The 16,717-nt window shown below is 44.2% G+C and overlaps 1 protein-coding gene across 49 annotated transcripts in view; it reads right to left on the minus strand.

Moving 5' to 3' along the window:
- The window catches only part of NCOR2 (nuclear receptor corepressor 2), a 354,299-nt gene that overhangs the window by 224,914 nt on the left and 112,668 nt on the right, over window positions 1-16,717 (minus strand). For all 49 annotated transcript variants that reach the window (XM_083716710.1, XM_083716707.1, XM_083716703.1 and 46 more), the window contains exon 4: window positions 14,534-14,708. In XM_083716710.1, coding sequence (XP_083572836.1) covers window positions 14,534-14,708 — 175 coding nt within the window. The remainder of the gene's footprint in view (window positions 1-14,533; window positions 14,709-16,717) is intronic.

Here is a 16,717-nt window from a genome sequence, read left to right on the forward strand (position 1 = left end):
CACTCAGAGGCACCCTGCTGTCTATTTTTGTACACGGCTTTTGTACACGGCTCAGGTTGGTAGATATTTTAATCTATTTATTTCATAACATTTATACATCACTTGGTTGTTTAAAAAAAGCACTCAAAGCAGTTTACAAAAAGAATAGAACAATAATACCAGTGAAAACTCTTAAAAACGGCTATATAATATATTAACAAAATAATTAAAATCAAGGGTAAGTAAAAAGCCGATTAAAACACATGCCAACATTATGCATATCTAGGTAGGTTTGTCTAAACAAAAAATGTTTTTAGGAATGAAGGCACCTGCCTGATGTCATTAAGCAGGGCGTTCCGAAGTGTGGGTGCTGCCACACTAAAAGATGGAAGTTTTTCAAATGTGCAACGAGTATCGTATGGCACCCTCACCCTTAGTCTTCCCTGCTCAGGGGCACCCAAAACATGTTGGCACCTGAGGCGAACCACAAAATGGCACATGCACACTCCTTCCAAGGAAGAAGGGATGAGTGGAGATATACATCTGAACTAAGGGCTAATACAGATTTGCACTGGGAGGTGGGAAGAGGCCAGCAGCTCCTCCCAGAGGCAGCTGTGGGGGGTGCTAGAGGGGCAGCAGGCGCACCAGGGGCAGCGGACAAGCATTCCTTGGAGGCCAGATCTGCTGCTGTTGTGGATTCTGCCACCTTGCCTCATGAGGGGGGGCCTCTGATGCTGCTCTTCAGCCTCCACCTGCGAAGCCACAGAGGCCACTGATGTCCTTGGAGGAAGGGAGGGCAGCTGAGTCGCCCAGTCCAGGATGCAGACAAGTTTGAGACTCCAACTTCGCCAGTCGCCATGGCTTAATGGCGAGGGCTGATGGCAGTTCAACAACACCCAGAGGGCACCAGGTTAGGGAAAGCTGTTCTAGAGAGCTGGGGGGGGGGGGGGGAGAGAGAAGCAAGGGAAAAGCTATTCTGAGCCTAGTGCATTTCCTTTAATCTCATTTATGAGAAGAAATTGGGTGGGGGGACACCCCAGTGCCCTTTTCAGCACTCTTATCAGAGAAAGGAAATGAGATTTCTAAAGCTCACATTTAGAGAGAAGGCAGGGGGAAGGGAGGAAAGTGAATTTCCACTTGAGACACACTTCAGCCAACAGCTTTTGTAATGGAAATGTCGCTCTTTGGGAATGCTCAGATTTCAGATGGGGCTTTTGGGGGAGGGGGGAGCTGAAACTCCTTGCTCCAGCCCTTTGAATGCTTGCTCCCAGGTGACCATCTGGGAGGAGCAGAGGGAGAGAAAGAGATTTGCCAGACCATTAATCAGCACCATTGGGGGTGCTAATGCTGGGGAACAGGCCTGGATTGACAGCTTCGTGAATGGAGGTCGCTTTTATTCAATCAGTTCCGCAAACGAGATTGGCCTCCCAAGGGTGCCCCCATCCTTCCACAGCTGGGCCCGTCAAGGACCCAATTACATTATGAACTCGGCTTCAAGGGAACCAGTGCACGGGGGGGGGGGGGTTACATCCCCTCCACAGCCAGCGCTAGGGTGGGGACTGAAAGGAGGAAGAGCAAATAAGAAAACAGTGATGCACTCTTTACATAAATATTAGGACTGCCATGCCAAATAGCACCGACCCAAATTATTGCAAGTGTTTATATTGCTTAGGGTCATTGGAAGTACACATGCCTGGTATGCAAAGCCCCCCCCCCCCAATTCAATCTCTGGCATCTCCAGCAGCAGGTGCTGCCGCCAGTTTAAGAGCACATAAGAAAGAGCCACCGTGGGCCCCTTAGCTTCATCAGGACCTGGCATGGCTTGGCAGCTCAACATGGAGGAGGAGGAAGGAGATGAAGCAGAGTTGGGGGCGGTGAAGGCTGGCATCCGGTAATGGAAGATGGCAGTTCTCCTCTTTTGACTCAAAGTATCAAAAGAGAGGCAACTGCCACTCTCTCCACCATCCCTCCTGGAAAGGAGGTTGGAATCCACTCAGACGGAACATTCCCGTAAAGCAAGCTGCGCCTTGGCTTTAAAAAGTGGGCTGGGGGGGCACCACAACTGTTGGGACATCTTCATTGCTCCTGCTCAGCTCCAAATCTCCTGCCTTCTGGACCCTGTGCTGGCCTGAATTAAGATCTCTTTCGTACTCACAAGCCTACTGCACAAGGGGGAAATGGAAATGCATTGCTCTACACACGTTTGCCTCTGACCCCACCCAGCACAGGCATGTGGGCCCCAGAAGAGAACGTGGCCCTCAAGGGACTTCCGGAGGCGGCGCGAAACAGCAATGGCGGTCCTCTTTGCGCTGTGAAGAGGGGCTCCGCGAAAAAGGGTCGTCCGCTACGGCAAAGCGGAGACCCATTAAGAAAAACCGCAGGCAGAGTGAGCCTGCGGCCGTGGGACTCGGCGGGCGCCTGGAGCCCCCCCAGAAGCGGGGAAGGAGCCTCGTAAGAGGCTCCGGAACGTGAAAGGGGGAGCGGCGCTGTGAGTTCATCGCTCTTTTCGTGGAAGCAAAGCCGCGCTGCTGCTGCTGATGAGCGCTGACCTTTCTTCTTGAAATTATCGGAATTGGAGCAACATACCCGTGAGTAAGGGTCCTAAATTTTCTAATTTAACTGAAGAAATTCGGCCGAAAGCGGGAGGCGAGTAACAGGAAGTCCGTCTCCCGACTCTGCTAATTAGATCAAAGCAAGGGCTCGGAAACGAGTTGAAGTATTTAAAAAGGGATTCTAAAAGTGGAACAAAGGGTGCATTGAGAGACTCTGTACTTTGAAGATAAAAAGGAAAGAACTGTGGATTGTATAGACTTTTATTCTTTAGAACTGCTCTCCAATTGTTGAGCTAAACGGGGCTGAAAGAGATAACCCCGTCATCGGGCTGCCAGCGCATAGAAAAAGAACTGTCAAACTGCTGTCAAACTGATGACATTGTTGCAGAGATCGAAATTGTTGCATAGACTGAGATACTAATATTAAACATTGTTGCATGGACTTGTATCGATACTTTATGGCTGGATTTTAAGAGATTAGAAGTTCTGGAAACCTTCCTTTTGTGTTTGGGAATTACAAAACTCAATATGGGGAATTGAGGAACTTCAATGGCGGAAAATAGTTCCTTTCTTTTTTGAAGCTTTGAAATACTCCCCCTATAGGACTGTGGAAATATAGTTGCATGGGAACTGAGCTTTATTGAAACTTTTTGTGGTTCTTTTTATTTATATTTGGGACTTGTTTTTCCCATGGGACAAAAGACCATTTGACCTTGAACAGAGGCAGGTGTGGAATGAGCGGCACAGGGAGAACAAGAGCAGCTAAAGCTAAAGACAAAGAAAAAGAGAAAAAATCTGGGCAACTTTTGCAAACAACTCTAACTCATCACCGCAGATCATCTGTCCCAACTGTGCTGACAGCACAGGAGGTGGAACTAGTGCAGCCTGCTGCAGAAGACATGGCAACTGGAGGATCTGAAACAGTTTTAAAACAAATTTTGGAACAATTGGCAGTTTTAAACCAAAAAGTGGACAATCAAACATCAAAGATTGACCAAGCTACATCCTCTATTGGCAAATTAACTGAACAGGTTTCGCAGCACACTCAGGCAATTGAGAAATTGCAAGGAGCTACGGCAGAAAACTTTAAACTAGCTGTGGAAGCCAATCAAAAAGCAGAACAGGCGAACTTAAAGGTGGAGGAAATTAAAGGAGAGGTAAGACCTTTGAGAAGGCAGGTAGGGGAACAACAAGCCTACCTGGCATTGGTTGAATTGAAAAGTAAAGATAGCAATCTCAGGATAAGGGCTATCCCGGAATTGGAACAAAATAATTTAGAGGGATTTTTGACACTTGTGTTCTCCAAATTCTGGGGAATTGAGGAAGAAAAGGACTTTAAAATTGTGACAGCCTTTAGACTGGGAAAATCAGTAAAGAAAGACAAGCCCAGAGACTGTTTGGTTGCTCTGAGATCAAGAGAAGAAAGGGATAAGATACTAGGCCTACATTTTAAGAAATCTTTGGAGGTAGAAGGTAAAAGGGCTGAAATTTACAGAGATATACCCAAATATCTCTTGGAACTTAGGTCTGCCTATATAGATTTGACCAAATTGTTGAGACACAACGGAATCCCTTACAGGTGGGAGTTTCCACAAGGACTTTCATTTACTTACAAAGGAAGGAAAATAAAGATTAAATCACCTGAAGACCAGCAGAAGTTCCTACACGACCACGAAGAGGACCTGCAAAAAGGAGCTGCAGCTTCTTGGCCTCCACCACCACCGGGACCATCTCCAAGAGATATACCACCAGGATCAGGACCAGCATTACCTCCCCCGGGATTGGGAGGAAGCTTAGATACCCCATTGTAGAACCCGTCAATTGATTCAGGATGTCTCTACAGCTTCTTAGTTGGAACATAAATGGCGGAAACTCCCCAGAAAAAAGAAGGAAAGTCTTTCACATTTTGAAAAAGGAACAATTGGACGTTATTTGCCTACAGGAAACACATGTGACAAGGCTCCATAGAAAAGTGTTAATTAACAAAAGATTAGGCCAAGAATTTATTTCTTCAGACAAAGTCAAGAAGAGAGGAGTGGTGATTTATGCAAAGGAGAGCCTGTCACCGAAATTTTTATTTAAAGATGAATATGGCCGAATTTTGGCGATTGAAATACAGACGCAAGGAGAAAAAATTTTGATATTAGGAATATATGCTCCAAATGAGGGAAAGTCGGAATTCTTCAGGAAGCTGCATGAGACTATGCTGGATTATTTGGACTATAGTAACATCATTATGCTGGGTGATATGAATGGGGTTGTGTCTGTAAATATGGATAAGTCACAAAGTGCCAACATATCGAAAGACGGCAGACTACCCAAAACTTTTTTTGAAATGACAGACAATATGGACTTAGTAGACATTTGGAGGGTTAAGAACCCCCTAGGGAAAGAAGGGACTTTCTTTTCTGAAGCTCATCTGACATGGACACGAATCGACCAAATCTGGACAACTAGAGGACTGGCACCTAAGATTAGAAAAGTGGAAATCTGCCCAAAAACCTGCTCCGACCATAATGCCTTGAAAGTGGAATTGAGACTAAACACAACCGGATCCTTTAGATGGAAAATGAATGACACTATTCTAAGAGATCAGGAGATTGTTAAGAAGGCCCAAAAAACTTTAAAGGACTATTTTGAGATAAACTTGAATACTACTGTGGAAAAAAGAACAATCTGGGACGCAAGTAAGGCAGTCATGAGAGGGTTTCTAATACAACAAAACACGATTAAGAAAAGGCTCTGGAATGAAAAGAAGGAGAAGATATTGGAGAGAATAAGAGAAGGTGAGAAAAAATTAAGATCTAGGCCTAAGTCGAAGGATGTGTTAAGAGAAGTGAAATTCTTCCAGGCGCAATATTCAAAACTGATAAACCAAGAGGTGGAATGGAAAATTAAACAAATGAAACAAAGATCCTTCGAATCGGCGAATAAGTGTGGGAAACTGCTAGCTTGGCAGTTGAAAAAGAGACAAAAGCTTAATACGGTTACAAATCTAGAGATTGAAGGGAGAATGGTTCAGAAACCCGAGGAAATTAGAAAGTGCTTCCAGAGGTACTTCAAAGAACTTTATACACAAGGGCCGCAAAAAGCCTCAGAGGTGGATCAATTTTTAAAAACTAATGGATTACAAAAAATACCCCTGGAAATGAGAACAAACCTGAACTGTAATATTACACAGCAAGAAATTGAAAGTGCCATTCAAAATCTTCAACTTGGCAAGTCCCCAGGCCCGGACGGTTTAACCTCCAAATATTATAAAGTTTTAAAGGACTATTTGATACAACCTTTGATGGAGGTTTGCAACCAGATAATGGAGGGAGGGAGGGCACCGGAAACGTGGAAAGAAGCTTTCATCACATTGGTACCTAAATCAGAGACTGAAAAGACCCAACTTAAGAACTACCGCCCCATCTCACTCCTAAATGTGGATTACAAACTTTTTGCAGATATTTTGGCAAATAGACTTAAAAAAGTACTAAATGAAGTGATTCATAAAGACCAGGCTGGCTTTCTCCCTGGTAGGCATTTGTTTGACAACACAAGAAACATTATTGACATTTTGGAACTTCTACAAACAAATCTGAATACTAGAGCGGTTTTGATCTTTGTCGATGCAGAGAAGGCCTTTGATAATATTTCTTGGATGTTTATGAAGAAAAATTTGGAAGGGATGGGAGTGGGGCGGGGGTTCGAAAATGGTATAGAAGCAATCTACACAGAACAAAAAGCTAAATTGATAGTAAACAATGTGGTGACAGAGGAGTTTAAAATTGAAAAAGGGACACGCCAGGGGTGCCCCCTATCCCCCCTATTGTTTATTTCGGTCCTGGAGGTGTTGCTAAATATGATTAGAAAGGACCGGTTGGTTCGGGGAATTGAGGTCGGAGTGAAACAATATAAATTGAAAGCATTTGCAGATGACTTGGTATTAACACTTCAGGAACCAGTCTCCAGCACTAAAAGAGTGCTAGAATTAATTTCTGATTTTGGTCGGGTGGCGGGGTTTAAGCTAAATAAGCAAAAAACCAAGGTTTTAGCAAAAAATTTGACAGTTACAGAAACAGATGAGTTCTCTAAAGAAACGGAGCTGAATGTGGTTAAAAAAGTAAAATACCTTGGGGTGTACTTGACCTCCAAAAATTTGAATTTGTTTAAGGATAATTATGAGAAATGCTGGTCAGAAATCAAAAGAGACTTGGATATATGGTCAAGACTGAAACTTTCCTTGTTAGGCCGAATAGCTGCTGTAAAGATGAATGTATTGCCGAAAATGTTATTTTTGTTTCAGGCCCTACAGATCGTGGACAAGGTGGAATGTTTTGGAAAGTGGCAGAAGGATATCTCTAAGTTTGTTTGGCAGGGCAAAAAGCCCCGAATAAAGTTTAAAATATTAACTGATGTGAAAGAAAGAGGGGGATTTGCCCTGCCAGACTTGAGGCTATATTATGAATCTGCAGCCTTCTGCTGGTTGAAAGATTGGATTTTATTGGAGAACACTGATGTCCTGGATCTGGAAGGGTTTGACAATGCGTTTGGGTGACATGCATATTTGTGGTATGACAAGGTTAAAGTGCACAAATTGTTTAAAAACCATATTGTCAGAAGAGCAATTTGGAGGGTCTGGATAAAATACAAAGACTTATTGGAGAGTAAAACTCCGAGGTGGCTCTCACCGGTGGAGGCCAAGGCTCGTAAGAGACCCAACATGGAGGCCCATTGGCCTAAATATTGGGAAATAATTGAAAAAACTGGAGACAACTGGAGGTTGCTAAGTTTGGAGAAATTGAAAACTAAAGTACGAGATTGGTTGCACTATGCGCAAATTCAAGAGGTATTTAAAATAGATAAAAAAGTTGGATTCCAGGTGGAAAAATCGAAACTAGAGACTGAATTGTTAGAGCCAAAAAGTAAACTACTTTCGAGAATGTATAACTTGCTGCTTAAGTGGAATACACAGGATGAGACAGTCAAATCCGCTATGATAAAATGGGCTCAGGATGTGGGGCATAACATTATGTTTGCAGACTGGGAAAGGTTATGGAACACCGGTTTGAAATTTACGGCATGCACTGCCTTGAAGGAAAATATTATGAAAATGGTATACCGGTGGTACATGACCCCAGTCAAGTTAGCTAAGATATATCATCTGTCTGACAACAAATGTTGGAAATGTGGAGAGGCGGAAGGGACATTCTTTCATCTCTGGTGGACCTGCCCGAAAGTGAAGGCCTTCTGGGAAATGATCCATAATGAACTAAAAAAGGTACTGAGATTTACCTTACCTAAGAAACCAGAGGCCTTCCTTCTGGGCATGGTGGACCAGAGAGTGCTTAAGAAGGACAGAACCTTTTTCATGTATGCTACCACAGCAGCAAGGATCCTGATTGCAAAATATTGGAAGACACAAGATTTACCCACGCTGGAGGAATGGCAATCGCAGTTGATGGACTATATGGAATTGGCTGAAATGACTGGCAGAATTCGAGACGTGGGAGAAGAAACAATTGAGGAGGACTGGGAAAAGTTTAAGGACTATTTGAAAAAACACTATAAGCTGTATGAATGCTAAAAAATGCACCTTTCAGGAAATACTAGCTTCAGCAAATGTAAGTTAATGAAATGAAAATTAAGACACAAGAATTTAGAGGTAAAATAATGAAACAACTTTATTGTGTTTAATACAAAGCATATAAGAATTGAGTGACAGTAAAATTGAAAATAGGGAACATGATAAAATGGAAGTTACAATAAGTTTTGAAATAAGTTAACAAATTGCTGGTGCTTTATAAGACAGAGAACGCAGGGTTCGGAGGATGTGAGGAAGTCCTATAGGTTAGATGGAAAAAGAATATGGAAATTTGTTATTTATATTTATCTTTCATATAACCACTCTTTATTCTTTTTTCTGTATTTCTGTATCTTTAAAAAAGCAATAAAAAATGTTTAAAAAAAAAAAAAAGAGAACGTGGCCCTCAAGCTCAGAACACCATCCTCAACCCTGGCTTCTCCAATGCTTGTGCAAAAACTGTACAAAGCTTCTGGGTTGGCAACCTAAGGTAGAGTATAATTTTGTATCTCCTTGCCTTCTGGCATTTCAGCCGCCTTATTATCATGCCTTAAGGATGCACTTATTTTTCAGCTGAATGAGATGCTGAAGCCATCATCCTGTTGGTGTAGTTCAGCAAAGCTTCTCATCAGAAGGAGAAGTGGGGAAGAGGGAGAGAAAGGGAGAGACAACATTTCTTCCAATTACAGAGGTGGAATCCATGAAGTTAAGGGATTCACTTTCACCCAGAGCAGACAGGGTGAGGTGTCACCTTGTAATATTGATGGAACAGAACGGAAAGGTCTAATTATGTAAATGATGAGCTGGACTTGCTAAGAAGAAGCAGCCAGCCTTAACGAGGAAGGGGGGTCTCTTGCCACAGTTACAGCTTGAAAGGTAATTTAAACAGTGGCTATAAGCGTCAATCAAAAAGGCAAGGAGCAGAAAACGGCAGAAGATCACTTCTAAAAGCTGCATCCAAGTAGCGGGCAGACACACAGCACAGCACCAGGTGAATAAATTCCCAGGATTCTGCTCGTCTTTGGCATCTCTCAATAAAATACACAGTTGACAGCCGATGGGAAACAGAACAAGAAAGCCCAGACTCTCAGACTCATAAGATCAGAAGCCTTCAACCTTTTCAAACTCAAAATATATTTTACGGATCTGGGTCCTTTCTGCCTTTTTCCTTTGTGCCCCCTGCTATAATGTCCCTAACCTCTTCTCACAAACAGCAGCACACTTGAAAATTGAAGATCAGCATGTTGTATGAATCACTTTCGATGGATGGCATAACTTGTAAATCAATATCAGAATTATAGGGGGAAAGGTAGGGCATTAAAAAGAGCCCTGCTGGATCAGCATGGAAGCCGGTCAAGAAGCCAACCAGCAGGACTGGAAGGCAACATCCTTTGGTCACGGCTGCTCCTTAGCAACCGCTATTGACAGATATACTGCCTTTGGGAATGTGGGTTCCATTTAGCCATCGTGACTAATATCCACTGATAGTCATACAAATTAGATGGCAAAGCCACCAAATCTAGGTCAGTGTGAACTATTGCATCTTGCGGCAGTGAGTTCCATAAGTTAACAGATGTTGTGTGGCCTGCGGAAACGTCCCAAGGGCCAGGGGGAGGCCTGGGCCTGAGCTTCCCTAACACTGTGTAACAAAACAGAAACAGAGGGCCACCAGTGGAAAAAACAGCAAAATAAAATTTTCAGTTCTCCACTGAAAATAAAATGCTTGGGATCTGCTCCCTGAAGGGATAGTACAGCTAAGCACAGGCCACTTTTTAATCTCCTCACTCACACTACAATATCACACTGTTCAGGCCTGCACTACTTCATTTTAGCCACCTTGGTTGTTTTGTTGTTGAAGCAAGATGTGGAATCTGTGAAGTTACAGAGACGAGGTAACGTCTCTGAAGCCTGTGTTGCTTTGCCTCAGTGCTGGGCTAACTGCATCCCGGTCCGACTGCCAAAGGCCAACCCCTCCTGCTTCACGGCCTTCTCCTCAGGAAGCAACCATGATCTCTTTGCGGAGGAGAATGGGGAACAGCTCTCCACCTGCCCCAGTGCACAAAGCTACTGTTGTCAAGGGAATGTCCACTTGGTATTTTCACTGCTTTCCCCCCAACGTAAGCATTCAGAATGAAAATAACAATATTGTGTCTGAGTGGAGGAGAAATAAGTCACAGACTTAAGTTGGCTCCCTTTAATCCCCTCATTCACATCTATGATATTACACCGTTTCTTTCACCCACAAGCCTGTGGCTATCTCTTTTTATTTGTTCGTTTGCTGTTAATGTGGATGTACTTCATTAGTACATCCAAATTAGTGGATGTACAACTGTTGCATTCAAAAAAGAGTAAGGAAAAAAAATTCTTTTCATATACTTCCCATCCACGCCTTCCATGGTTTCCTCCCTATTCCCAACCTATCCACGTCTTCCTCTTCTTCTAAGTTTTCCTCTCTACTTCTCTTTACCTAATGTTATAACTTGCGCTGCTGAATTATAATCACCCTGCTAGGTTGATTGTCTTAGTATAATAATTTTTCATATATAACACACAATCCTCTTTAAGTTCTTTTTCATCTCTGTTTCTATTAGTCCTACCCACTAGTTCCGCATATTCCAGCAGCTGATGATGCCACTCTTCTTTTGCTGGAATCACGGCTGTTCTCCACTTTTCTGCAAGTAAAATCCGTGCTGCGGTGGTTGCATACATCAATAGACTCACTTGTTTTGGGGAGGACTTCTGTCATTATTATAGCCAGAAGATAAGCTTCTGGGTTTTTAGGAAAGGCGCTTTTAAACATTTCCCCCCCCCCAGTTTGCTATGGATTAATGCCCAGTAATTTTTAATAACCCTACAAGACCACCACACATGGTAGAATGTTCCTACACTCTCTCTACGTTTCCAACATTTATCACTCTCTGCTTTGAACATCTTTGCCAATTTGTTGGGAGTTAAATACCACCTATGAATCATCTTAAGATAGTTTTCTTTTAAAGTGTAACAGGCAGTAAACTTCAAGTTGTTTTTCCAAAATTGTTTCCATAAGCTTAGGTCAATATTATGTCCCACATCCCTAGCTCAGCTGATCATGGATGACTTAAGAAACTCTTCCTTCGTTTCCCACTCTAATAATAAATTATAATTTTTAAAAAGTTTTTACCTTCATTCCTAATAACTCCTTTTCAAATTGTGATTGTTTGTCTGCAAAACCATATTTTTGTCTGCCTTAAACAGAGCATTTACTTGATAATAGTTTAGCCAGTCTGTTACATACTCTTTAATTTCTTCTTCTTATTTTCATTTTTGGTTCCCTGCCCCCCCCCCCTTGAGATCTCTGTATGTACCCCACTCAACAACAGTGGCTATCTCACAGGTTTCTTTCTCTCCGTCTCTCACAGTGGTGACTTTTTCCTTCAGAGTTTCTTTTTAAAAAAATGATGGAAAATGTGTTGTTGCCTCTGCAAACTCCTCCATTTCTTCCCAACCTGGTAGTGATGGGACATATTTGGGAGAAGGAAAGACTAGGGAATAAACCCAGAGTGGAGTCCGTAAGACAGCTGGATGACACCATGTATGCCTCCTTCTGGCAACTCCTGCAGCCAAGCTGGTGTCAAACAAACATCTTGCTCTGCTTTCCTCTGGACCATGTCAGTGAGGCCAAGATGTCTAGGCAGCCCAGGACCTCCAATACACACCAGGTCCCAGAAAAGTTTCTTGGTGCTGCTGGAGCAGCAAGAACAACATGGCTTGACTTCACCCACAGAGGCATACTCCATTGTCTCACAAGACAGACAGATGCCAACAGGTGGTGATGGTTAAGGAGCTGGCAGCTGTGGTGTTAGCACACACATTTACTGTCTCTGTTCAAAGAGCTACAACCCCCCTCACCAGCACCAGCACCAGAGCTAGATCACTCATTTAGATATTAGGCCCTTGCCAAGTGGGAGGCCCGCTAAAGTCTAACGCAGGATTCGGCCAGTTCCATTAATAACTGCATAACCCAGACCCACTGAGTGTGAGTGTGGACAGTGTGGGAGGACAGAGCCCATGCCTGCTTAATCCCTATCCACACTATAGTTTAAAGCAGCAGCATGCCATTTTAAATGGTCATCGCTTTTACCCACCCAAAGACTCCCGGGAAATGTAGTAGTTTGCTCAGAGTGCTGAGAGCTGTCAGTAGCCCGCTATTCCCCTTACAGGGCTACAATTCCCAGAGTTCCTTGGGAAGCGGGACTGGTCATTAAACCATTTGTAGCTCTGTGAAGAGAATAGGGGGTCTCCTAGTGACTCTCATCACAAACCACACTTGTCAGGATCCTTTGGGAGAAGCCATGACTAATTAAAGTGGCATAATAAGACTTCAAATGTATAGTGCAGATGGTGCTTAAGGTGTTCCCTTACACCTCTGGAATGACTATGAAGAATTCTGCGGGCTAAATTCTGCCAGTAAACAAGTTTTCTATGTCCTTCCCAGCTGCCCCCCCCCCCAACAAGATTTCTTGTGTTGTCATTTTCGCCACCCGCAATGGTCTGACTCTGTATAAGGCAGCTTCCTATGCTCCTATGTTCCCCTCCAGTCACGTCCACTCCCCAGACTATGCTTACTTCCTCAGTCCATGATCTCTCACTCGCTCTGCTCCACCATCCACTCAAATGATTTTGCCTGACTGGAATCTGTTCTTGAACTGGGATATTGCCCAGGGAGTGAGAAGCTTTGCACCAAGCCAGAAGACAAAGCAGCTTAATCTACAGAGCAGGAGTCACCAACAAGGCCTTCTGTAGTTCTCACGAAATACCCTTGCTGAAATTAGGCTGGTGGCTGCTGCAGCCAACAGAACATAATGCAATGGGGGGGGGGGGTTGTGATGTGCGTATGGTACCCACAACAAGCTTCTCCAGTTTGCATATTTGCCCATAGGCCCAAAAAGGTTGAAGATGATGCATAAATTATTCCCAGCAAAATCTGTGGTCTAAATCTAAATTAGACTGCTTTAAGTTAAGAAAGCCTTAGAGAAAAACCAGGAGTGGAGCTGGGATAGAAGATTAAGGTCTCATTTCTGGTACTGATCAGAGGCACCTTCTTTCTTAACTATGCATGCATGCACACCCCCACACCCCACTACTTTGCATCTGGCTCTAGCTGGTGTACCTCTAGGTCCTAGTAAAAGACCAAGTAGATCATACAAGGCCAAAAGTCCACCCCACAGGGGCACATAAATATATTACAACTCACTCGGAGAATGATTATAGCCCACCCAGACCGCCATAGAAAAACAAAATTGGCAATTGAGGTTTGTGCCAAGCATTTGCAGTTTAGAGCATGCTTTTCCAAAGCCAAAACTGCAGCCAAATTCAAGGCCTCAGCAACTGAGCATCCAACACTCAGTCTGAAAGGGACACACAACAGCCTATAGTCCAATATGCAGGTGTAGGACTATCACTGCCTGCAACCAAATTGTTTATTCAAATCCACATGCAATACCCTGCACCTTAAGAAACCCTCCCCACTTCTTTTATAGCCCTGGGAGCTCCTTGCCTTCTGTGCTTCTACACACTCCTTCCCAGCTTCTTCCCCATCCTCCTTTCCCTCTACCTATTTTTTCTCTCAACTCCACCAACTTGTATCCCACTTATTCTGAAAAGAGCTCAGGGCAGTGTGCATAAGGCTAGCCCATGTTGTTGTTGTTATTGTTGCTATTATTATTTAAATCTGAAGATCCTGAGGCACTTCACTACAGAAAAATACAAAATTAGAATACAAAATACTAATAAAAGCAAAACAGAAACAAAATCTTCACAAAAACTCTGTAAGGTGGATTCACACTGAGAGGCAATAGCTGATCAGTGAGTGAATGTCTCAGCTGACAGAAGGAAAAGAACCTCTATCCACTGCACCACACCACTGCTTTCCATTCCCCAGATTCCTGCTTCCCAACCCACTACTCTGCTCTCTCGTCTTTCTGCCACCCTTTGTCCTTCAGTTCACTTACACCAGCAGCCCTCCTGTTCATCCAGCTTCCAGAAACCTTGGCTTTCCCAGCAGACAATATTGCAGACAAATCCATTAAGGTTGCAAATCCTTCCGTTTGGCAAAGCAGAACTTTGTGGGGTCTGCAAGGTGTTCGGTGCATTCTGGGGTGCCTGTCAGGCCCTTATGCTGCAAAGCGTTCAGCCAGGGGGCCCATGTCAGGTGAAGACAACACCAGCATTTTAGTTCCTCTGAACCAGCCTCTAAGACCAGCAGAGGCGAGAGTTCTAAAAATCCATTTGCTGGCTGCATATTGCAAACACCTAGAATATTGCAGACCACACAGACAGTTTTCAAGTTGCCCGTTGTATTTCTCCCAGCCGCCGCCGCCACCACCTCCTCCTCCTTTTCCTCATCGCAAAACCAACATGTACTGTACTGCGTGTGCCTGGCTCCTTGGCTTACCTTGGAGAGATCCTCCGTCCCTCCCTGCTGACTGAGCAGAGGTGAATGTCTCAGCAAAGGCTCTTGCAGCAGCTCCAGCCGGGGCCGTTTCGTCTCAATGAACTCAATTTCCGACTGTTTGCTCAGGTCAGAGAGGTAGGAATGTGACTCAGCTCGGGCGTGCAACTCCTGCGACCTGATGGGGAGGCAAAAAGAAAGGATCCGTTACAGGGCCACAAGGCAGCCTTAGTCCTGGGGTGCAGAGTAACACCTGCAGTCCAGAGAAAGCAAAAGAAAGGGCACAGGAATTCTGACTGCTCTGACAGGTAGTGCTGGGTCCTGGCCTAGGAGCCTTGGTGAAGGACAGTTTCCTGCAGCTTTCCCACTAGCCAGAAAAGGGAACTGTGAGCATTTCAGGCTGAGACGTCCTCACACCCTCCCAGAATCCTCTCCGTCCTAAGGATCACACGAGTGCACACAGCCGATCCTATGGCACTGCCTGCTATTAATAGATTCATTGATTGAATTTGTATACTGCCTCACTATAAAGACTCCTAGATCTGCTGCTCTTCCTCAGTAAGCAAACCCTGCGAAGAAGAAACACCCTCACACACCACACTATCATCTCTCTTGCACCACCCAACAAGGCTGAATATCTGCCATTTTGCCTCTGGGCTTTCTGTTGTTGCTTCAGGTGCTTGACTTTCTTTCTTTCTTTCTTTCTTTCTTTCTTTCTTTCTTTCTTTTTGAGAACATTTTATTAATTTTTTCCAAAAGTAACAACAAAAGCATCATCAACAGATTTTAAAACCATAATTTTATTTGACTTCCCTCACCGCCCCTTCTTGGTTTCATTGTTTGATTCTCACTCACGCATGTCGTTAAAAGCTTGGCAGTCTTTCAACCTGAGTGCCTGACACACTATTCATCACTATGCTGAATCTTTCCCATTTGCTAAGCACTCTCTTGTATTCATAGCATGCATCTTCAAAACAGCTCCTTGAGGTAGGCCTGACATATATCCCTAGGGCAGAAGGCAACTTGAATCCATTCCTCCCAAGTCTGCACAGCATACCATTTCCCTCAGCTTGAAGTCTCAGCCTCCCTTGGCCATTGCAGAGCTTTCCCAGGGAAAGAAGTCGCACCTGGATTCCCTTTTGTAATCACGATCTGAATCAGGTGTCACCCCCTGCCAGGCCCTGCTCTTGCACAGTTGTGGGCCATGGAAAAAAGTCACTATGGTCGGGAAGCTTTCACTGGTGCCAGAAAATATCAGCTGATCCTCTCCCACCCAGTGGGTGCAAGGGAGTCTCATAACCAATGTCCTAGTCTCCCTGGAGCTTCCCTCCTTTAGTCAGTGGGGATGCACAAGCTGAACCCCACCCCCAAACCACCCTCAAGCATCCAGGTGCCCTCAAGAGTCGTTGTAGGGGGGAAACTGGGAACCTGTGGCCCTCCAGATACTGCTGGGTGATTGTAGACGACTTGAGGATGCCTTGTGGCTTGTGAGAAATAATCATACTAGCCATACTTAGCTGTTGCCCTTGTTATGTTGCTGGGGCTGCTGGGAGTCCAACAGCATCAGGACGCATGGTGCTGATAACACCAAGGTTGCAGGTTCGATCCCAATATGGGACAGCTGCATATTCATTCCTGCATTGCAGGGTATTGGACTAGATAAACTAGATGACCCTTGGGTCCCTTCCAACTCTACAGTTCTATGATTCTATGACCAAAAGGTGACGACAGGAGATGAAGAGGAGAAACCCCTTCACAAACCTATTTGGCTGCATCTTAAATCTGGTAAACCTATTGAGCATCCCATCTGGCATTAGCATTGCAAGTGCTACCAGCTCGTCTCCCCAGCCCCAACCCACCACCATCTTCCCAACCCCTCAATCAAGAGGATTAATTGCTTTCAATAAGAATCGCAATTAAGCTTTCCCCTCTCAACACACTCCGCACGTCTGCTTCGGAGGGCTGCAAGCAAACGTAGGCTTATTAACGTGCACAGAATGTATCGTTTTTGACAAAAGGACCGTACTTCTCGTTACCATGGGACAAATGCTTCAAAACCTTAATTGCCAGGAAGGGGAAAAGAAAAAAGATAAAGAAAACAGAATTAAAAGCGGGTGAGGAACCCTTAACAACGACCAGCTCCAAGGAAGAATGACTCACAAACCTACCCAAACCTCCTTTGAAAAC

Source organism: Podarcis gaigeae (assembly GCF_964106915.1).
Source record: "Podarcis gaigeae genome assembly, chromosome: 16".
In the NCBI taxonomy this organism is placed as follows: Eukaryota; Metazoa; Chordata; class Lepidosauria; order Squamata; family Lacertidae; genus Podarcis; species Podarcis gaigeae.